The 23,640-nt window shown below is 50.1% G+C and overlaps 1 protein-coding gene across 5 annotated transcripts in view; it reads left to right on the top strand.

The window, feature by feature from the left end:
* Positions 1 to 23,640, top strand: part of DLGAP4 (DLG associated protein 4) — a gene marked incomplete at its 5' end in the record, with an annotated part of 62,356 nt that overhangs the window by 14,162 nt on the left and 24,554 nt on the right. The window contains one exon of one of the 5 annotated variants that reach the window (XM_084296476.1): positions 5,902 to 6,214. The exons of the other annotated variants lie outside the window; for them this stretch is intronic. Within the exon in view, the coding sequence (XP_084152602.1) occupies positions 6,184 to 6,214 (31 nt within the window). Of the gene's footprint in view, positions 1 to 5,901; positions 6,215 to 23,640 lie in introns of those variants that run through there. 5 annotated transcript variants of the gene reach the window in all.

The following is a 23,640-nucleotide window of genomic DNA, read 5'->3' as shown; positions in this document are numbered from 1 at the left end:
GGGGTGCAGGGCGCTGCCCTCAGACACCTTGCAGGGTGTCTCCAGCCTCGGTTGTCCAAGACTTCCACGGGGACTGCGTCTCGGAGTTTGCTGTGTGCTGGCAGAGCACGGCAGGGATGCTGCCAGGATGGCAGTGCCCAAGCCCCTGGATGTGGTGCTGAAATGGCAGACAGGCTCTGGTTGCACAGTTGTTGCAGGCTGCAGAGGTCGGACTCAGCGCCTTCGCTCAGTGAAGGCAAACCCGGCTGGGAGCACTGCGGCTGGGAGCGCCCCATGGGATGCCCACCTCACCCTGCTGCGTGTGGGGAGCACTGCCTGCCCTCCTCACCCCAAGTCCCACGGGGCTGTGGGTGCAGTCCTGCTGCCCTGCAGTGCTGAGAGCTTCCCTCCTCCTCCTCCTCCTCTCCGTTATGCGTCTGACCGTAATTCCTCCAGTCTGGGCTGCGCTTGGCAGCTTTGGCCTCTCCCTGAAATTCCTGAAAGCAAAAATTGAGGTCAGGGACTCAGCATTCATTTCCCCAGAGTCTGAGTGAATCCTGATCTCTTCAGCCCCTTCTGCCAGAGGTAGAAATTGGGGCTGACAGAAGGAGGGAAGGCAGAAGATATCTGCCTCCATCCCTCAGTGGCAGAGAAGTGACAAGGCTTTGGGGTTCACCCAAAGTCTTTTCCAACAGAATCATAGAATTGCTTAGGTTGGAAAAGACCCATAAGACCATCAAGTTCAACCATCACCTAATGGTACCAAGTCCACCACTAAACCATGTCCCTCACTGCCATGACCACACATTCCTTAAATACCTCCAGGGATGGCATCTCTGTCTTCCATGAGCAGCCTCTTCCAATGCCTAACCACTCCCTGTGAATAAATTCTTCCTGACGTCCAATCTAAACCTTCCCTGGCACAACTTGAGGCCATTTCCTTGTGTCCTATCACTTGTCCCCTGAGAAAAGAGACCCACACCCTCCTTACTGCAGCCTCCTTTCAGGTAGTTGTAGGGAACGACGAGGTACCTTTTCTGCAGACTGAACCCCAGTCTCCTCAGCCACTCCTGGTAAGTCTTGTTTCTTTGCAGATTCCCATACAGGGCAAGACTCCAAAAACAGGTCTGGGGTGCCAAGTCTGGGGAAAAAGGTGAACAGTGCAAGTTTGCCCCCTTGGACCCTCAGGGTTTGTGCTTTTGCCCAGCAGTCGCAGGCAGACCAGACCATGCCCAGCTAGGAGAGGAGTGTACATGGCCAGAGGTGCTCCTGCACAGCCCAAGCATTGGCTCAGTCCGTGCAGCAACCAGGGCAGAAGAGGTGACAGTGACAGTGTCACCTGGCCACCCCCAGCCCACAGGCTGCTGCTGGCATTATAGCCTGGAGGAGAGTCTTCCAAAACCTTCTGACAAGGAGGTGCTGGGAGTTTATCCTTTGGCTGGACTGGCTCCAATGGATTTCTTTCCTGGAGACATGCTGGGTGGCGGCAGCCACACAGATGTCTGAGGCATCTAGTCGTGTATGTCCCTCACCCCTCAAACGTCCTAACCTAGAGACCCCCGTCTGACATCTCTGGTGTGAGGTACAAACAGGTCTTGCTCTGAATTTCAAGGCATTAAGGAGCCTTTCTGAGCTCCAGTGCCTAGCACCTGTAGCCTGTGTTCTTGTCCCTGAGTGGTTAACACCGTACGCCCACCTCTAGATGCCTCTTCTGGCATTACTCACTCCAGGCAGGCCCTTCTCTTTTGATTAGTAACTACGGTATTGGACAAAAGCCCGGCCTCTTCCTCAGAGGTGACTCCAGGGCAACTCCTTCCCCTTGGGCAGGGCAGAGGCTGGAGGCAGCACTGTTCAGATGTTCCTGACCCTTGGGCTGCCTCTCCCAGCACTGCAGCAGAGCCGGTAATTTTGCAGAATGGTTGCAGGAGCCAGCTCTGCCCCACTGAGCACCGCTGCTGGGGTGAATCACTTTGCCAGGGTGCTGGGGTCACCATCCCAACACAGCAAGGTACAGCGAGGGCAGCTCAGACCCTGTGGACCTGGCATCAGGGAAGCCTCAGAGGGCAGAGCTGGTGCACTGTTGCTCCCAGCTCCTTGCCAGGTGCCAGTGCCCCAGATGACACTCACCTGTAACACAGAGGAGCAGAGGTCTCCCCTCTTGCCTGCCCAGCACACCCGCTGCACCCTGTCAGTGGTGTCACCATGAGCCTGGGACAGCAGCGGCAGCGCTCTGTCCTCAGCCAGGCTGCACAGAGCACATGGTTTCCATCCACAGATCCAACTTGCTGCTTCAGCCCCGTGATGAGCTGAAAGGAGGCTGTGTGACTCTCAGGAATGCTTTTAGGAACACAGATGAAAAGATGATGCTCTGGATATGGTAATACTAGGCAGACCGCAGAGTAGGCAGGAGTGAGAGACAGCATCTCAAGCAGCAAGCCCTGTCAGCCACAGGGACACCCAGACAGGTCCAGCAGGGCAGGGTGATCCCGGCATGGAGGCACTGGAGAGCACACGACCCAGCAGTAGGGAGGGGGAGCAGGAAGGGGAGCACGGGCAACCCACAAGCACAGCCCACTCCCACCCTGCTCCTCCTGACAGCGCAGAGGATGCTGAGCTCAGCACTGCTGCAAGCCCCCACCAGTGCTGGCAAACAACAGCAGGTGGAGCACAGGAAGGGGCTTTCAAGGCTTTCAAAATGACTCGTTGCCACCATTCAAGCGTCACCTCTCTGTGACATGACCCAGCGGAGATTTGCTGATTTTCAGAACACCTTCCATCCCTTTACTTTTGCTGCAGGGGCTTCGGGAGGGAAACAGATTTGATGGGGGGTGGGGTAGGGGGGGGAGGAGGAGGAGGAGCAGAGAAGAGCATCTGTGTTTGTGTGCGTGCACAATGGGGAAGGCAGGAGACATATCCGGACAGCAGTCACACCTTTAATCAGCCACATGGTCCCAGTTCCTCCTACAAATGCATGTGTTCATCCCTGAGGCTGTAACTGCTGGCTGCGGTGCTGCACAGCCTGAGCAGCACATGGGTACCTTGCAGCTTGACAGCATCAAGCTAGAGCAACAGAGGGAAGTGGACGTCCCACCGCTTGCAGGACTAATTGTTTGTGGCCCCTGCTCCACGCTGGGCTCTGGGAAGAAACAACCGGGAGTCCTCCCCCTGTTCCCCTCCCGTGGGCACCTTCCTTATCACCATCCACGCACTGGCCCAAGGGAACTGCTCCCATCGTGTTCCCGGTCACCAAGGGGAGGACTGGGTTTCTTGTCTGTACAAACACATCCTACAGAGGCACCAGCTGCAGGAGTGCTGTGCCTCAACACAGGTTTCTTGATCTTCGAAGGGCCAAATGGTAAAGCTAAGCAGTACTGTGGGGGTTCAGCCCCCAGCTGAGGAGAAGAGGACATGCAGCAGGCTGTATTTCCTGGAGGACTGCAAGCCTCAGGGTCTGCGGTGTGCGCAGACAAACTCCTGTGTCACTAGCATATTACAGGGCAATTAACTCCCATTTGACAGCCAGCTAGACAGATGATGAGCTGCCCTTGATCAGCCTTAAACAAAGCTTTGTGCTTTGCAAAGCGGGAGACTGAAAGCCCCAGTGAAACCTATTCATCTAATTGCCAGGCGTTCTGCTGACAGCCACAGAGACTCCTGTGTATTACAAAGGGCTCCCCAGCCCCAGTTCCTTCTTATTAGAGGCATTACTGGGAATTGCTTGCTTAATAGACTGCGTGAGGATACAGAGCTGCACTCAAAGGGCCTTGAATATTTGATGTCCAGGATAAGAGGGAAAGCAGAGAGGTGAGCAAAGCACAAAAAAATAAGGGGAGACCCCAGCCCAGCCTCCAACCTATGCCCCAGTGACAGCAGGGAAAGCTTACACCAAACCAGTCCCTGCTCAAGCTCTTCTCCTGATGCTTTTTGGTAATGTCAGCCTTGCTCATGGCAGCACCCTGCCCTGGGATTCAGCAGCCTGTTCCCAGAAGTGCCCGTCTCCTTACTCTGTGCCCAGATCTCTTCCAGGGAGGCCAGGAGATCCAGCTCTGCCTCCTCCTTCAAGGCCTGGGCTCTGTTGACCTGTTTTCCCTATGGGTCGCTGAAACAAAAGACATCTGGAGGCGCCCTCCAGTTCTCCCTCTCTGCTGGCCCCATGGCAGCAGGACCGGTGGAGCAGAGGCTGCAGCCCCTGAGCCCAGCCTGGCAAGGGAGTCACAGAACCTGGTGCAGAAGGAGCCCAAAGAAGCCCAGTCCTTGGCTCCAAGCAGAAGCAGGCACGAGGCCTGTGCCTACAGCGGCCAGGGTTGCACACACCTTGTGCCCATCCACAGGCCATGGCTTTGCCAAGCCCAAGCGGGTATGAGGCTCTCTACCTGGAATAGATACTCCTCAAAGGCATGACAGAATAGCTCCTCTTCTGCCTCTAGCCGGTTTTGTGTCTCCTTTGCATTGCTTTTTTTTTTCCACAACCCAGCTAGTGAGATGGTTCCCAGGACCTGTGCCGGGCCAGGAACCCTGCCCTGCCCTGGGGGAAGGCAGATCCCAGCCCTGGCACTGACAGCCCCGTGCAGGGCTCTTGCAGGAAGGGGCACGGCGAGACAAAGCACCTGCACACCTCCACGCTGTGTCACAGGACAGCAGCACCGTGCAGCTGCCCAAACCCCCAAAGGCTGCTTTGCTGTGGAACGAGTTTCCATGGCTTCCAGAAAAGTGATGAAGCAACAGCTTTCGAGGGAAGACTGCCCTCCTCCTCCTCTGCAGGTCCCAAATAGACAAATTGTGCTCTTCTCCTCCCTCAGCCGAGCAGCCACAGAGGCCACAGGCACACCTGGAGCTGGAGCAGAGCGTTCCCTTGGTGGGGAAGAGCCAGAGGTTTGAATGCAGAGGAAAGCAAGGCACAGGCCAGGACACACTGCTCAGCCGGGGTGTGAGGAGCTGCAGCTGAGCAGTAAGGTACCGGAGTGGCCCCTCGCTAATCGTATCAACCAGGGCTGACCCCATATGGCCTTTGAAGGGAGAGACTGTTACCGTTTCCTTCAGATTTTCTCCTTCTTTTTGACCTAGATTTCACGTTCCAGAAATAGCTTTCTCTGACATAGCAGCAGGAAAGAGATTAAAGAGAGAGAGAGAGAGTTGTGTGCGTGTGTGCACAACAGAGAAAGATTTATGGTGTGTGCTCCTTGAGCACTTGTAAGGGAAAGGGTGGGTATGTATGTTCCATGATCTGTTCTGCAGGACACAAAGAAATTCATGACATCTGTTTCTCTCCATACTAATCTGCTCATTTCTCATCTCTAACCTTTTCCTTGTTATTACGGAAACTCCGCTACCAAACCCTGAGCCCCAGCCTGTTCCCTTTTCCCCAGGAACCCCCTAACGCTGCTCCAGGGCTGTAACCCTGCCATTAAACTCCACCACCAAAACAATACCTCCGTCCTGCAGCAGTGAGGCCGCACTGGGTGCTCTCTGCTGCCACGTTTTAGCCCTACTCCAGGCAGCACCCAGTGCAGCAACCTTTCCTTCAGCTGCCTGCACCCTTCGTGGCACCGCAGGAGCTGGGCTGCCACCAATTTGGGGCAGATGCTCAGAAAGGGGGAGCTGCAGCACAGTCAGGAAGCCAAGGCTGTCTCGTAGCTTGCTCTTAGCCGTGCTGGCTGCAAGGAGCCAGCAGTAACACGGGAAAACCCAGAGCACCCAGGGGTGCCCTCCCTCCCTTCCCTTTCCCCTTCCCCTCCCCACCGGCCCCGCGCCCCCCGCCCGGAGCCGAACCCGCGCCCTGCGGGGCGGGGCGGGGCAGGGGGCGGGGCAGAGAGGAGGGGGCGGGGCCAATTCCGCTCCCGCCGCGCCTGCGCGGTGACGCGCGGGGCGTGGCGGCGGCTTTAAAGGCTCGGCCCCGCCCGCAGCGCGCAGGCGGAGCGGCGGGCGGGCGCGGTGAGTGCGGCGGCTCCGCGCGTCTCCTCCTTTCTCTCGCCGGCCGCGGCCGCAGGAGCACCGAGCGCGGCCCCAGCCCCGGCACCCGCCCTTCTACCGCCGGGCCCGACCTCCCCGCCGCGGCCGAGCGGCCCGCAGCGCCCCCCCAACCCACCCATCCACCCACCCACCCCCATAATTAATTCAGCCTAGGGGGCGAGGCCGAGCAGCGCCCCCCGCGCCGCGCCTCTCCCGTGTTCTCCGGTCCCCTCCGCCCCTCCTTTGTGTCTCCCCATGGCTTTGTGTCTGGAGCTCCTCAAGCAATGTGAGTGAGTGCCCGGGGGCGCGGCGGGCGGGCGGGCGGGGGGCCGGGCCGGGCCCTGCATGGCTCCGCGGCGGGGGATGCCGCGCCCCCGCCTGCCTGCGCCGCTCAGCTCCGCTTGCTGCTCCCCCCACACACACACCCAGCGGCCCGGGCCCTGCTTCCTTCCCCCCGCTTCTTGCCGTGGCTGCCGCCGTGGGGTCGGGGCCCCCGTGCTTCGCTCCGCCCGGCCGGGGAAGCTCTGCCGCCGGCCGGCGCCGCCCCGAGAGGCGGGAGGGCTCCGGGAGGTGGCCCCGGGCCCTCGCTCGCTTTTGTGCCTCGGCCGAGGGAGCCGGGAGCGGGGGGAGCTTGGGGAGCTCCGTTCCCGGCCGGCCCGCGCCCCGCTGCTGTCCCCAGGCTGTGCTGAGCGAGGCGGGGTCACGGCAGGTCAGCGCCCGGAGGCCCCAGCCCGGTGCTTAAGGGCTTTAAAGAGTCCCTGGGGGCTGTAGGGAATGAAATAGTGTTCAGATCGCACGCTTGCCGGAGTGACACCCGCCCCTTGTCAAGGTGCTGTTGGGATCCGGCCTCCCCTTGAGGAAGGGTGTCTGGGTGCTGAGTGAATGCCGAGGCTTCCAGGGGCTGGTGCTCAGCAGCACCCCACGCTGCTGTGTGCTGGATGCAGGGCTCCAGTCTCTGGCCTGGGATGAGATCAGGTCGTAGCTGAGGCTATCTGGTATTCCATGGCAATGGTGAGCTGCCCTGCCCTCTTTTATTTAATTAAATGCCTCTGGATTTAATAGCAGGAACAGTTCTGCTAGTGGTGTGAGCTGTCAGAGGGAAGGGTGTTTGACAGTTGCTTTAAGCACTGAGTAACTGCAAACTCTTAATTTCTACTGGAGTCTTTATTAAGAGGTTCAAAGAGATTATTTCTAGGATGATGTTGGTAGGAGAAATATTACTTATTCCGTGAAAGTATGGACCTTGACCTCAGGTCATACCGGAAATGTGTGTTTGAGATGGGAATGGAACTGGGATCTCTGGCTCCTGGGCTTTAACTTGTGAGTTGGAGGAGGGCAAAAAAAAAAAACACAGCATGTGGCACTGGATCCTAAAAATAAATTCCAATCATGTGGGATGATAACAAGCCAGATTGCCAACTCGTGTAAGTTGGCAGACTTGACTCTGAAGGGTCCAAATTGCTTAGCTGGTGCTTGTTGTTCAGGAGAAATTTGGTGCTGTGAAGTTAGTGCTTTGTGTTTGTGGGGAAGAGCACGCATAACTAGTGATCAGATCTAGCCCGCTTGTCTTTCAGATAAATGTGTGCTTACTCTGCAGCAGTACGTGGGTTTCAGGAAAAGGTTACTTGTGGCAGACAGATGTTGTAGCTAAGGAAAACCTGGAAGCTTGTCCTTCTTTATGAAGATGCAGGTGCTAAATGGCTGTAAGGAGTTCTGCATCTGTAGCCTGTTACTTCTGTAGTGTCTGTACAAGACTTTTCTCTGTAGCTGAAATAGGTGTCAGGAGGCCCCTGGATCTGTAATGTGGCCCTTAAGTATTGGGGCACAGGCACTGCGTGGCATGGCAGTTCTGAAAGGACAAGAAGGCCCTGTGCATCCCCACCAGATCCTTGTCAGCAAGGGCAATAATGGCAGAACTTAATTTTCTTTACTTGTGGGTTGGCTGTATGGAGAAGAGTGAAAATAGTGTGAGTTGGTAAATCATGCAGCCCTCAGCACCTCTGAGGTCAACAGGTATCTTTGTGGAACTTGATCAGCTGTAGCTTGTGCTCTGCTTCTCTGGCTGAAGGGGCAAATGTTGTCAGCTGCTGGGGAGAGCTTGCATTTTGCTTTGCAGCTGTGGGTGAGTCAGTAGTTGGATTCCTAATCTGCATGTGCGGTTCAGATTTGTGGACACTTCTGGCTATTTAGCTCAAGGTTATGTCTGCTGGTCTAATGTACTGTGTAATGCATGGGAGACCTGCTGCTCTGTGAGCTCGCTCTGAGCTGTGCATGCTGCCAGAGCAATGTAATTTTAAAAGCTTTTAATGCATAACTAATAACTGCCAAGCACTTACAAATAACTGTATGTCAGTTCTGGTCTCCTCTGTAGAGTTGTGTCCAGCCTCCGTTACTTTGGAGTGAACTATTCAGTGGTCCCTGTAAAAGTCTCTGATGCTAATTCTCTTAATGCTGTAGGTGTCTCTGCAGAAATAAGGTTGCAAAGCCATGCTGCAGTGGGGCCTGTTTTGTCTCCTCAGCTGATATTTCTGCTCCGTGCAACCTGTGTGACAGCCTCAAATATTTTTTTAATGGATTGAGGAGGCATAATTGGATTCAGTGCAGTGCAAGTTACAGTAACATATGTGAGCTGCAAGGATTAAGGCTGTGCAGGCGGGTGGCCTTGTTCAAGAAAAATCTACTTTAATTTCTTCAGTGAAAAGTTGTCAGTGTGTTTCCTGTCAGAGCAGATTTTAAAAGGGAGGGGAGAAATACTAAGTATAATTGCAGTTGCTTGGAAAGGAGATTAGAGTTCAGGCTATTGGATCAAGTTCTGTGCTGGCTGTATTTGGGGCTTGAGGGATGAGAATGGTTGAACGAGGTCCCCCTGGAGAGCTCACAAAGAATGTGTTTATCCTTCCCTTCTCTCCTGGTCTGCAGCCTGTAACCTCTTGCTAGCTACCACCTGGACAGAGGGAGAAGTGGAGGGACAGGATGATACCAGGGTGTTTGAAGTAAACTGTATTTAAACAAGTGAAAGGTAAACTATTCACAGGTGTGCTGCTTAATGAGGAGAGCAGGAATTGTCTGCTTCAGTTCCTCTTGTGGTATTAATGAATTATTGGCCACTTGGTGCAGATGAGCACCCTGTGAGCCTTCTGTCCTCTGGAGAAGCCGTAGGCAAGGGAAGTAACTACCCTGTGACTGAAGTCCTGGCTTCAGTTTAGCCCTCTGCTTCACTTCTCTGCCCTGCCAGGATATGGCCTATGAGCCTGAAATGTGCTGTTTCAGAAGCATTTGGAATTTCTGCTGAAGATAGTTAAGTGTTCAAATACATAAATGTGTGAATCCATTCCTTAGTTCTTATGGGGACTGAGCATAACAGACAACGTGAGGTAGGGCAGTAATAGCATTTACATACTGCAGTGTGGGCAGTCCGCTGGCCAGGTAGGTGACAAGCAGTCCTGGGGGAAGTGACAGTCCTTGCCTGCAGGTGATAATGAAGCAGAAAGGTTGTAGGGAGGTCTCTTGGGCCATGCTGCTATAGTGACCTGGAAACTGTAAGCAGGTAAACAGACAGATTCACCCAGCAGTGTGTAACAATAAGGTTATATAGGAAAGAAGTAGGAGGCCTGAAGGCAGCACTTGTTGCTGAGATGCTGGGGTCTGCTGAAGGTCTGAAACCTGAGCAAGTGATTTGTTGAACAGGGCTGTGAGGAGAAGGTGCACTTGATTAGGGGCTTCAGAAGCTGCCTTTCTCTGTCAAGGAGAGGAAACTGGAATTCCCCTGGAGGAACTGTTCCTGAATTTTTGCTTGCAGCATTTAAATACTCTGGAGAAAACAGCAGCAGAGTTGTGATTCTCTTACCTTGCCAGGGCTGGTGGCTGGGTCTTGTGAAATTACTGCTGAAGGGGCATGTAGATATACTGGATGCAAGAAGGATGCATATGATACCTATCTGATACATACCTGATACCTATGTGAGTTGAAGTACTACAGCCTGCCTGCTGCTGCTCCCTTGTAGCAGACAGCGTGTGCAGGAACTTGATCATCCTCATTGCCATATGGGATGTCTGGGGGTTACGCTTGTCATCTCTTCTCTCAACACTGAGAGAACAAAAAGTCTCTTCACACTGGACTTGCCAGAAACAGGCTGCATCGAATGGCAGCACTCATAAGAGAAGCAGTACAAGGATGCATAAATTTAACTTACCACTAGTATTTACATTAAGGACATGTTGACTCTCAGTTTTGTATGTGCTATTCAGTACTCTTTGTTAAGAAGTCCAGGTTTGACTGCAGCGATCTCCTCTTTTAAGCCTAATTCTAAGATCAAAGCTTAAGCTACTGTGTTGTCTCTCCAGTTTGAAACTGATGGAAAAACTCAAGTAGTGAATGTCTAAAGTAAGTTCTTATGTGATGTCTAAAAAGTAAATTCTGATGTGTAGTGTGAGCTGTCAGAGTGTAAAATTAAAGCAAAGATTAGAAGCCGAATGTGACTTTCTGCTGATGCTGTCATAGTGCAAGGTAGCATTTGATGAAAGCTGAAAGGTATTTAAGAGTTGATAAAAAAGGGAATTTTTAATGGAAGTTCTTGTCATAAGATTAGTCAGACTTCTAAGAATTACTTGCATTTTTTTTTTATATATTTGGGGAATGTTCAAACTGAACATAGTCTCAGCAGGGCATTTGCTGTGCTCAAGAGGGATCTCAAACTTCATAGCCGGGGTAGGGATACCTACAGTTGCAATAAACTGAAACTCAAAACTGGGAAGTTAACCCATATCCCTAGGGCCTTATGTGCAAGGCAGTGTGGATGTCTGATGCTAGAAAGTGCCCCAGGCCACAATGGAAATGTCCCCACGAGGATTCTTGAGCCTTCCTCTAAAGGTGCTGGTTAGGAGCTGCAGCACTGCCTGTTTGGCTGCCAGACTGGTTGGTGCTGCTCTTACAGAGAGCAGCATGTGTCAGAGCAGCTTGACTGCCAGCATGCTATTGTACAGCCAGACTCCCCTTGCCTCTTGTAAGGTCATTTCAGTAACTGTTTTGTTAAGAAGCCTTCTCTTCCTTCTTTGAACCCTGAGGCTTTTCCCAGTCTCTCAGTGTGGCCCAAACATGAGGTCCTGAGTCACAACTCTTCTGTCCAGGAACTCTTCCAGGTTTTTGTGCTCTCTATTGAAAGGCTACCAGTGTTTTCTTGTCTGACCTGCCAGTTGAGTAACAATCCTGGGCCAAGGATTTTGGCCTCTTAGTGCTGCTCCTCTGAGCAAAGCAAGCTCCTTGGCAGTGTGGAGCTGGTGGCATGCCCAGCCGTGTATGGTGTGCAGGGGGACTCCCCTGGGGAGAAGATGGGTTTGGGAAGATGGCACTAGTGGAACAGGGATGGAGATCTTCCACTCCCAAGTGCCTGAACAGCTGCTTATTGTCCTCCATTGGAAGGAGAAGGAAGTTAGACAGTGTTTGCACAACCTTGAGCTCTGCTGCTTGGATTCAGAAGCGTTGGATTCAGTGACCCTCCAGGTTGCCGTGTGCCAAGGGCAAGGCCTTGAGCAGGGAAATCCTGGGTTCCAGGAAATGCAGCTCTGTAACCTGCAGCCTGTTGCCTTGGCCACCGTGCTTCTGCTGCTTGGGCTTGGCTGTGCACTTGGCACCTGGCTCCAATGTCTGCATCTCACTGTCACCCTGCAATCTCCTAGGGTGTTCTGGAGGCTGCTGCTGCTAATAGTTATATTATGCCTCACATTAGCTTTTATCGCTGCTCTGTTAACTTGCTTACTAGAGATGAGTACTGTAAAATGCTCCGGGTTGCTGAGGGGAGGCTGCCAACGCAGGCTCTGATGTTTCTGCTATTGTGGGAGCTGCTCGTGCTTCTCAAGCCAAATGATGGGGAGGAACCAGAGGCCTTTCGGGAAAGGAAACAAAAGGCCTGTGTGGATCTGTCCCCAGTCCTGAGCAAATGCTGTCCCTGTCTGCTATACACATTGTGCATGCCTTGTGTGTGCTTTCAGTGGACATCTTTGTCCCTCAAGAAGAGGCCAGTGTTTAAACTGACCTGCTTGGTGGCTGTGTGGCTGTGGACTGGTATCTGCAGTTTCAGTACATTGGCTCTCTTGGCTTTTCATCTTTGTGATGCTTTAATTCCTTTTCAGAGCGCTTCAGGGAGTTGATGTCAAAGAGCCATCAGATCTGAAGAAACATACATAAACGTTAGAAATAATGTAAATAGGAGTCAGGCCACTTTAGCTCTGAACATCTGGCCTGCAGGAGATGTAAGGGGCATGAAGGATGGCAGCTGGGTGCAGAGGAGCTGCTCCATGGTTCTGGCTGCTGCTCTTTGCTGTAGGGTGAGGTGAGTGTTTGGGCATGGTGGTGCCGTCCTCCCTGGGAGGCCCGCAGCTGACAGGATCCAGGCACGCTGGCCCCTGCTGCTGTCCAGTTGTTTGAGAGGAGCGTTAGGTCTCCATGTTGCCAAGTTCTGGGTCCTATGCTTTGGCCGCAATAACCCCATGCAGTGCTGTAGGCTTTGGGCAGAGTGGCTAGAAGACTGAGGAGGAAAGGGATCTGGGAGTGTTGATTGATGCTCTGCTGGATGTGAGCTGGCAGGGTGCTCAGGTAGCCAACAAGGCCAACAGCATCCTGGCTTGTATCAGGAATAGTGCAGCCAGCAGGAGCAGGGAGGTGACTGTCCCCCTGTACTCAGCTCTGGTGAGGCCGCACCTTGAGTGCTGTGTTCAGTTTTGGGCCCCTCAGGACAAGAAGGGCATCGAGGCCCTGGAGTGTGTCCAGAGAAGGGCTATGAAGCTGGTGAAGGGCCTGGGACACAAGTCCTGTGAGGAGTGGCTGAGGGAGCTGGGGGTGTTTGGTCTGGAGAAGAGGAGGCTCAGGGGAGACCTCATTGCTCTCTACAACTCCCTGAAGGGAGGTTGCGATGAGGAGGGGGTTGGCCTCTTCTCCCAGATAATGAATGATAGGACTTGAGGAAATGGCCACAAGGTGTGTCTGGGGAGATTTAGACTAGATACCAAGAAATTTTTTCTCTCAGGCACTGAAACTGCCCCCCCAGGGAGGTGGTGGAGTCACTGTCCCTTGCAGTGTTTAAGAAGTGCCTGGACGAGGTGCTATGAGATGCGATTTAGTAGCTTAGTGTGTAGTATTGGTGATAGGAGGACGGTTGGACTAGATGATCTTGGTGGTCCTTTCCAACCTCAGGTTTCTATGATTCTGTGTTGCTGTGACCCTCTGTGGAGCTGTGCAGTGACAAAAGGGGGCCAGCGCAGGGCGCACCGAAGGCTCCCAGCAGGCATGAGCCTCGCCTTGTCTTCCAGCCCCGAAGCAGTGGCTCCAATGCTGTTCAGGGCTGGAGGAACAAATGCTCAGCAGTGAGCTACTGGCACCACGTGTGGGTGAGGTATGTACCCCTCCTCCTGTTGGGGCCTGCCCTAGGGAGGTGGCTCACCGGAGGGCTATTGAACATGCGGAGGAAACTTCCTCACCTGTCATCTTGGGTGTTAAACAGAGAGCTTTAAAGAGCAGAGATGAAAGTGTCTGTCATCTTGCCTCTTTGAAGTGCTGTGCTTTGTCCTGTCAGACTGACATTCTGCTGTGCTCTCCAGGCCTGCTGCAGCTCTCATCAGCTGCCCCAGCATACACGTGGCAGCTCTCCAGAAGAGTTGGTGGAGTTGCTGTGTGCTTGCTCCGCAGAGCAAAGCAGGACTTGGGCTAATGAGGCCTCCTTGAATCAAAGGACAGAATTGGGCCAGCCATTTAGGCTGCTGGTATTGCGACAGCAGTAGACTTTGAAGCACTGTCTTCTGGCATACTATTTGTGTGCTTACCTTTGATTTTTTTCTGATTTTTTTTAAAGTGTCTGAGTATTCAGGGTGCTGGGAGAGGTAGCTCTAAAAATAACTTTAGAGGCTGGTTGCTTCTGAAGTTGTTGTTTCTGCTTCTCTGATTTCTTTCCCTTCTGTTGATAATGTGTTTTTTTTTCCCTCTGCTTCAAGGTCTGGTTCACACTTAATCATGTGTTCTGCTTTCTTCTAGTTCTTGCTATGTTAACAAACATGCTTTGGGTATGGGTGATGGTATGTGTTCAGATAGCTGGTGGATGTGATGGCAGTTCTGGGTGAACTAGGTTGTGTGCCAGGAACACTGAAGAATGAATTAACTTTTTTGAAAGGGTGAAACAATATTTTTTTGAACTGTGGTGCTCCTCAGGTACTATATTGCAGATGGAAGCACTCAGGTGTGTTCTTCAGCTCTAATCAGTGGTGTTCACAGGTGGTGGGGGCTGCAGGAAGACCTGTTATGCCATTTCTCAGAAGTGCCATGGGATGGCTTGTTTTTAGTGGCTGGATGAATCCCAGCAGTAACTCTAGTTGCTGTTAATGTTTTAAATCAGGTCCTGCTGTTACATGTGAAATAACTTCATAAAACTGAGGCGAGAGATGGTGGAAGTACTGTGTACAGTGACTCTCACTTGGATGGATTTGTGGCTAAGAACTGCTTCTGCTGTAGTTGTTAAGGGTACCTGTTAAATGTGTTTTATGCTATTTCTTATGGTGCAATGATTTTCAGCATCACTTTTTAAGCAACTCAATTACAGTTCTTGCCATCTGTGCTTCTTACTATAAAACAGCTTCTTTCCTAATTACTGCCTGGCCTCCACTTGACACAAGGCAGCCAGGGCTAGGACCTGTGCTCTGTTTCCCCTGCCAAGAGTGACAGGCCTCTTCTTCCCATCAAATTGTATGAGAAGCACAAAATTGGTCTGCTCATTGCAGGTCTGGTAAGTGGTGTTATCCTCGAAGGCTTAATGCCACAGCTCATGAGCATGATCAGTATTGCTGTGCTTAAGCTGCTCTGCTGGGTGCAGCTGTTCTCACTCCAGCCTGACTTCATCCTGTGGCTTACACCTTCACGTTTGCTTTCTCAGAAAGTAACCCCAAGTATATTCATATCCTGCTGTTGTGTTTAGGCTACCTGAGAAGAGTGCTGTAAAATGTATTCCTGAATGTAGCTGTCTGAATCCAGAGATGAGAAGTGTCTGAGGCTTAAAGCCTGACTGTGGTATGCTCCAAGCAGCTGCTCTGCCCCAGGGACTTCCTAGTAGCTTTGTGGTGCTCCAGGCCACTCTGCAGCAGTGCAGCTAGCAGTCACCTCGTCTCTGGGACTAGAGCAAGTTTTTCGTGGTTAACACGTGCAGTAGGATGGAATGTGGGGAGCGGTCAGGGAATTTGGCTGAAATCATTTGGGTATTATTAGGGGCAAGTTACCTTCCCATAGCATAGATTGGTTCTTTCTTACTGCTTTGGGTGTTGAAAACAACATGGTGTAGATACCTAGAACGTGCAGATCTTGTTCATGTAATCCATTTCAAATCCCAAGTTTGTTCTGTCTTTGAAGGTAGTTTTAGCTGGCATGATTCATTGTGTGGATTGGCAGCCTTGGGTTGGTTTCTTTTGTGTTCTCTTGTATGTGTGTGCTAATTGTAGCATGCTGAAAGGCACTTGGGAAGATTTGCTTAAGAGTGATGGGCTGAGAAGCCTCTGAAGCATGTGGGCAGGCTACAATGGAAGGGAAAACCTGATATGAGAGAAGAAAAATGGTATCTCTGATCCAAGCTGTGCTCTGTCTTCTCAGAGCTAGGAAAGAGGCTAATAATCTGATGCCTATTCCAGTGTTAGAAGGGCTTTTTATGCATAGACATGGTTCAGGAGCTTTAGGTTCACCTGGCAAACTCAAAGCAAGGTTTTTGTTGTTGTAATGATGTACTTTCTCTAACAGCTTCTCTTATTTTTATCAATTACTATGGTTCAAACAACAAAAGAGCTTTCATTTTCTAACTGGCCTGTTCTGATTCAGTTGTATTGCTCTGTCCCCGTGTTGGCAATCATGATGTCCCATGCTGTGGCATCACTCGGAAGTAGCTGCGAGGCAGTTGCAAATATTCCCCTGCACTCCTCCACCCCAGTAGCCAACACCTGGGAGGAGAAGGCAGAACAGCTCAGATGTCTGGGATGATGCAGAGCCCTTAACTGAGGCTGAATGTGGTGGAAGAGGTGTAATACAACCACTTTCCTGAAACTGTTCATTGCTGTGTGTTGAGCTCACTTGAGGGAGGAAAAAAAAAAATGGCAGGAAGCCCAAAATCTCCAGCTATCACAGCGCTGCTTCACTTGAGCCCTGTTAACAAATGTTTGATGCCAAAAACCCAAGTGCCTACTCGGCTGCATTCCAGTCGCCTTGTAGTGGGCTGGGTGCTTTCTGTGGCTGGATCCCAGGTACACTGAGCTTGTCACAGAAGCTCTGGTACCAGCCTAGAAAGCTGGTACATCACCTCTGTGGCCATTTGAGTGAGCTCTGGGGGTCTCTTGCTACCTTTCTAACTTCTGAAACAACTGTTTCCATTGTGGGAGCACTTAACCACATAATGGGGTGGCAGGGCTGTTGAGAGCTGTGCAATGAGATCATGAAGGCCAACAGGATTTGACATGTATCCCCTCATCTGTGAGCTCAGTGAGGATGGGAATGTAGCAGAGAACTGGGCTTCTTTCATGGCTTAATTCTGTTCCTTGCCAAAGTGCTGGGAACTTGCCTTATTTCCTGGAATGCCATGACTCACCATTGCTAAGACAATGTGTGAGAAATGTGTTCTGGTGTGTGCAGTCTCTTCCATGCATTTATCCTCAGCTTTGGCTGTTTTTTGTAGGGTGGCTGAGTGCATGGCACAGCGTGCTGCAAGCTGTAGCAACCTCCCAAATAGTCTCCTCTTGGTCAGTGCAAAGCCGGACTCTGGTCTTCAGTGCTTTGCCTGGCAAACACATCCCCTTTGAAAAGGGGGCTTTGTCATAGCTATCAGAGAAGCACATTGACTGTAACTCTTCTGTTTGCATTTTTCTGATATTATGGAAGGGGAATATAGTTATCCCCTGTGCAGGAGGGGTAGCTGGAGCTCTGGGATGAGATTGGGGTGCTCAGTGTGCTGGCCCCACTGTTCAGCAAGAACCCACTGCACTTGCATCAGTTGGCTTGGGCTGTTCTGGCTGTGATCTGTCTGGACTGGTGCTTTTTTTTAAGCGGCCTTGTGTTCAGACAAAAGGGATAAAATATCATGTAAGATGGAAGCTGAAACATTCTTTTTAGTGAGAAATTTCTGGCTGTATTCCTGAAGGGATCAAAACTGTTTTCCAACAGTTCTGCTGACAGACGCCTCTTCTTGTTTTAATTTACTTTGTGAATTGCTGGGTTTTCAAGCTGAAGGGCTAGAGCAGCTCATAGCATGAAGACAGTGGTGTTCGTGTCATTTGGAGCTGTTTGAGTGTCCTATGGAAGGAAAAACATGACCAAGGTCAATTGCATTTGAATCCATGTTAATTGGTAATGATGTTGATCTTAATACAGCTAGTTGTCTGGCCAGCTTGGTTAAGAACTGAAGGGTGTAGAAAATGTTTAGTTTTCACCTGGCATAGGTCACATCTATCCTGATCCCTACAAGGGGTGTGGAGCTGCCTGTACTGAGGCTACTTGACTCTTCAGACTCCTAATGTAATAGTTGCTTAAGAGAAGAAAAGGGATGCTAAAAAGTCTGACTAAAATTGCTTTAGACTGTAGGTTGCAGACAGAAGTAATTCAGGAAAAAAGTTAATGGCTCATCTGTAATTATACATGGTCTAAGTTTATATGTATTTAGCATGCTTTGAGTTCTCAGTATGTGTAGAAAACTACCTCATCTCTGGGAAGGATAAGACAGTGTTTCCCTTACATACAGCAAAATAGCCAATTCCAAAGTATTTGGAGATTTCCATTAAAGGCTAGGAATAGATTGCTTACTAGGAAAAAGTCTAGTCCCTTCATTACACATGGGCTTGTCTAGCCAGCTGTCCCCAACAGATTTCTTTATTTAACAGAACAAGTGGCTGTGAAATGGCTTATTCTTTCAGAGTGAGACTGCGTGGAGTTCCTTATTCCCAAACCTATGCCCTCTAGGGAGTTAACTGGGGGTAGTTCTGTGGATGAGTCTGTGATCGAATATTCACAGTTGCTTTGTTCTTATTCCAGCAATGGCTTTTGACACACTTGAATACCAGCTATACATCAGATAATCTGATGACCAGATAATTTCTACTACCAAGTTCTGAATAAGTCATATGTAATGAGTTCAATGGAAGATCCTATGTAGGTTGTCTTTTGCATTCCTGTCTTTCAAAAAATATGAAGTACCTGAGTGAATTCATGGGGCAGCTTGGAAGCTCTTCTCCTTTCTCCACGGTTTCAGCAGGTAACCTCTGCCAGTGAGAAATGGGCTCATCCAGCTCTAGAATGGGCAGAACAGGAGTGGCTCTCACAAGTGACAGATCTCTGGGTGTTGCTTTTTGATCGGTTCTCCCATGGTTGCTATTAGACAGATAAAGGAAAACTAGGTCAGCATTGTGCTGCTTTGGGGAGCAAGAGGTTGGCAATAGACAGAGACCTCTTCTGTTGCAGCTATGTGAACGCCAGTGTTCTGGGCTTCCTTGCTTGTCATCTGCAGCCTCTGAACTGTTTCCAGCAGCAGGTCTATGCTGACCACCTTGCACTGTAGCGTAGATGCTTTAACTTGTGTTTGCATGGTAAGATATCCTTTCCCCCATGCTAACCCCTTTTTCTACTTGCAGATTTCTTGAATTAATGCAATCCTTCAGACTGACTTGGCTGGCATTTATAGCAGTTGCACTGCAGAAGGAAAAAGAGGCCAGCCAAAGTAGACTGAGCACTTGAGGATAGGAGCAGAACCAAATTGATACACTGCAAATCAGTGTATTCCACTGTGTTCTCTGAAATGTAGCCAGAAGGGCATGTATCCGTCTCTCAAACAAGCTTAAAGATTTGGCTGTAGATGGTCACCTACAGGATAAAAAGCAGTTTCCAAGTTAGTAGCCCACTCTTCCCTTTTAAACTTTTTTTTTTTCTTTGCAGAATAGCCCTCTGAAATGTATTTAAGTTGTTAAGGAAAATAGCATTTCTGTCTGAAAGATAAGGTAGTGAAAATCATTACAAGTTTGTCTGGGCATCTTTCCATTGCTGAAGTTGGAGACATTCTTTCAGCACCAGTTAGCTAAGGGTTGTGACACCAAGTGCTTGTTCAGATTGCAAGTCATCAGGTTGCGTGCTGCAAGCCAGGGCCTGGAGATAAAAATCAAGTTGTCTTGTGTGATTTCTGATAGAGTTGGAAACTGGAGCTGCCTGATCGTGTAGCAGCAATGGCCGTGCATACTTGTTCAAAGGTAAACAGCTCCTGCAAACATCGTGCAGAAATCATCCAAGATACAGATTTGTGCTCAAAGCAAACTTGCAGAGAAAAGTAGGTGTTGTAAAGCTGTCAGGTGCTCTTAAGATAACTAGAAGTGAAGTCACTTAAGTGTATTTGGAAGCCTCAGGCTCCCATCTAGCTAAGCTACCATGCTTCAGAGTGGTAGAGTAGGACTCTGTATTGTAAGTCTCTCTACTTCTGATCAGTGAGTGGCAAGAGATAATGGAACCCTTCTCTCTTTCCAGAAAAATGCAGTTGTTCTTTGTCTTGTACATTCTTTTCCAGTCCCTCACCAGAAGGAAGATAACGTACTGAACCAAGGTCTGCGCTTGTCTGGGCTCTTTCCAGTCATGCTGAGCACTGCTTACTAATACAGTGTCACATAAAGGGCAAGCATAAAGACAACAGTAGCACTTTACTGTTTCTGTGTCCAAGATCTCCTGGCCTAGCCAGTAGTGACATACTTCCAGGATGTGAATCAGTTCTGTGTCAGTGGTACTTGCTTTTTTCAGACAGACTTTGTGCACTGTAGTTTGGGCAACACTGAGTGAGGATAGGGTAGAAACATAGGTGGATAACACTGCTGCACTGCTTGATCCGAACTCTTCACAGCTGAAAGTGGAGCTGCTGGTTTACCTCTGGTGCTCAGGTTGGTGCTGAAGCCTGTTTGCAGGATTTGAAGGCCGGGCCTCAGAGGCAGCATAACCTCCTCCTGCAGTGTGTTTCACCAGAAACTGCAGGCTTCCAAAATCCTTTGAGGTTTTCATGTAGAAAATGTATGCAGGAGGAAGCTGGTTTGGGAGATACCTGTGCATGCTCTGCTGTGACACCGACAGAATTGTAGACCTGTTTTGTCTGCCTGCTGCATATGGTTGGCTTTGAATTATTAGCAGTCTGTCTCATTTGAAGGGGGAGCTGATGCTGTTCAGCTGGCCTCCTCTTCTGAGGTTCTCCCTGCCTGTCCATGTGTACTGTACCTGATCCATGCCATGCTCAGCACTGCTTGTGGTTGACGGTGACAGTTCACGGCTGCATTGGCACAGGGTTTGTTGTGTGTAATGCACAGCAGCCCAGCAAGCAGGGGCAGTAGGCTGCCACCGGTGTCCCTTGCAGGAGCACTGATTGCAGTTCTCGGCTCTGTGGGCTGGTCCTCTGGTTACTCTTATCCTGTACCATGAAGTGGTGAAGGTCGGAGCTAAGGCTTCTACACAGCCATGATCATGAGTGTAGGAAGTAGTCTAGCAGTATCTACCAAAGGGGGAACTCTGCATATTCAGCAGTGGAGTTCATGCATATGTGAGCTTCTGTCCCTGCAGCTTGTACCTGTTCCAATATCTAATTAAAAACTAAAGTTCCTTTTTCTTTTTGTGGATGATATTTATGAATAACTTTCTTAGCTGGCTTTATAGTAAAATCTCTTTGACAGAGGAAAGGAGTGAGTTTCCGCAACATGGAGTCTGAATAGGTCTACTTTTTTTCTGATATTAACTACTTCCAGAAAGCAGAATGCTCATTACCCCAAGTGGTACTTCGTAGTGTGTCTGGCACCGAAGTGTGAAAACCTGGGATGCTGTTCTCAAAGTAACCATCTGTTTCAAATGCTGTGATTCCAGCTGTGCTCATCCAGCTGTGTTCATGCTCCTCAGTGCGGTAGCTCTGCTGCTCACATCCCCATGAGTGGGACATCACAGGATGGTTTGTTTGTCCTAGGTGGTAAGTCAGATTGCAAGCTAGCTTTAAAATTTCAGAAGTAATTATTCCATGTTATTGCACTGTTGCTCATGTACATATCTAATAGAAACTAATGAATGTTCTGGTAGTAATGTGCAAAATATATATTCTATGTATCTAAAAATCAAACATTTCCTTTAGATTTAGATAACTTAAAACTTAATGTTTTGAAGCTTCTTGCATCTCGTGCAGGAGCCAAAGCCCAAGGCAAACTTGTTCATCCTGGCAGGGACTGCTGAGTTAAACCACAAAACAGTTTTCTAGTTAGTCAGGCTCCTGAGAGTTTTCTCTAATAACATCCTGGATTTGAGAGCAGCAATATCATTTGCTTACTTGAACCCACTTCTAGCTTTAAGTGTTGCCATCTTCTGTGTTTTTTCTCTGCTTGGAGTGCTGCATGTACCAGAAGAGGTGGCTTCTCCTGGAATCTGGGTGGGCAGGCAAAGGACAAAACATCCTGGAATGTAACTTCCTAATGAAAAAAGCAGTGTGGTAAAGCCAGACATCCAGTGACTGCAGATTCATACTGTGTTAAAATTTGCTTTAAATCATGCTCTTGCTTCAAGATCACTGCTGACGCAAGCCAAGAGGAAGAACAGGTCAGAGTCCTTAGTCTTGAATTTATTAAAGAATTTTCTTAGCTTGCTGGATGGTGGTACTGGACATTCCAGTGAATTTGACTAAGTGTTGTCCTGAAATTGTGTATGTGCCTGGATAACAAAGTATCTGCAGAACTTAGGTGAAATGGCTTTGTGCAAAACTTCCCTGCTCATTCAAAATGCGTGATGAAGCTGAACCTGGGTGTTTTCCTTCTGTATTGCTGTAGAGTGTGAACTGTCCTTTAATTGCAAACAGGGAGTGCTTCTAAAACTGTCCCTGACAGAACAGTCCTGGGGTAGAGGCTGAGCTGCCCCAGAGGCAGGTGTCCAGTAGGGCAGGAGTTGGGAGGCTGTGTCCTATTTCAATTAGATATGACCCTGGCCCCGAGCAAAGTGGTACTTTAACAGAATACTGTTAATAATACTGTTAATAATGTTAGTGTTAATTGTACTGCAAATTGCCATATGCTTGGTTTCCTGGCCTAGAGAAACCACAAATCATATGGATCCTCTGTTCTGTGTGGTCAGTGGGATGCTGCTGAGCCTTGCAGCCTTCATCTCCCTGGCTCCCTCCCTCATGTGCTGTGTGGCCGCACGGGGTCTGGTCCATGCCAAGTGGTAACTGGGGCTGTGGTGAGTGTGGTGGGGGACAGGTAACAGCTGCAAGGAGAAAGAAAAGGGTTTGAGTCTCTGGGTTGCTTTCATAGCCTTGCTTTTTTTGCCTGGCCCCTAGGTCTGCTCCTGTTGTGCAGAGCGTGTGGTGCGTGGCTTGGCTGAGCTCCGTGCTGCCCATCCAATGCAGTGCTTCTGTGCAAAGTGTTCCTTCTGGTCTCACAGGTGTAGATCGAGGTCTGCTCATGGATCTCATACATACTAATGTGAGCTTGAGCAACATTTAGGGTAGTTTTTCACACAAATGCCTTGTTTTGTGCCTTGCTTTCTTGGTGTCTGAGCTGTTTGCATCTTTTTTTAAGCACTCATTAATGACTTCCTGGTGTGAGGCCTGCTGAGGTATGCAAATCAAGTTGAAATCAGACTGGATCCTTGTGTAAATCCCCACACCATGGTGGCCTCCTGTGTGCCCAGTGTGACTCACTTGGGTTGTTACACCCTTTCCCTGGGGACAAGGCCCCCATGCTGGGGGGTGGGGGATAGCAGAGGCCTAGGTTGCACTGGGCTTGGTAGCAATTCTGCCAGGTGTCCTGTCAATTAACTGTTAATTAAGCTTGATGTAGAGGTGCCTCCTTTAACTGTCCTCGTAGTTGTTTGCAGTAGTGGTTGGAGCAGGAGGGGGAAGCCCTGCAGGACCAAGGGAGGTGGCACTTCACAAACTGTTCCAGGTGTCTTGCAGCACAGGCTGCTGATGTTGCAGCTGCATGGGAATTTACTGCTGAAGGTGATGCAAGCTGCTGAAAGCTTGCTGTTACATGGCCCTATAAGCGCTCTGCTGTTCTGTCAGAGCCTCCTTGTCCTAATGTTCCTGTGATTAGATAACTGGCCATGCATCTATTTACAAAACAGTATCCAAAATAATTTGTTGCTATTGTTTCCTCAGCTGTGCAGTGCATGCTGGTTACAGATAGAGAAACAGAAGAAGTAGATGTGTATTACTGAATGGGAGGTTGGACTTTTTTCCCATCAGTGCTTCAATGCGTTGTTGTTGTTCTCACAATCGCAGAATTCAGCCTTGTTGGTACGTAGTGTGTCTGCTATCACCTCCCAGGTGTCTTGGCTTCTGGAAGTCTGGGCCAGTAACAGAAACAGTTTCACATTGCTGCCTGAAGTTTGGATTCCCTCTTGGTGTGACTGCCGAAGACATCAGCCCTAGCAAGTAGGGAATAGTCACTGGTGCAGGAAGGGCTCTCCTAGCTACTGGTTGCATCCCTGTGAATCAGTAAGCACCACTCCGCTGCTGCTGGGGGCTCAGAGCCCCTTGGAGCAGGCAGAGCAGCAACTCCAGGTTTTTAACTTACGTTGTAATGGGAACAGTTTCAGCATTCCAGTTTTTTAGCTACTTGACAGCACTTCTCTTTCCCTGTGTCATTCTCATGTTGATGGCATGTTCGCACTGCATCTGCTGCCTGGCAGGAGCCATGCAGAGGAGGTTCTGG

Source organism: Netta rufina, assembly GCF_964035555.1.
Source record: "Netta rufina genome assembly, chromosome: 16".
Classification (NCBI taxonomy): domain Eukaryota; kingdom Metazoa; phylum Chordata; class Aves; order Anseriformes; family Anatidae; genus Netta; species Netta rufina.
The sequence above is the reverse complement of the archived record's forward strand: the minus strand, read 5'-3'. Positions and strand labels throughout refer to the sequence as shown.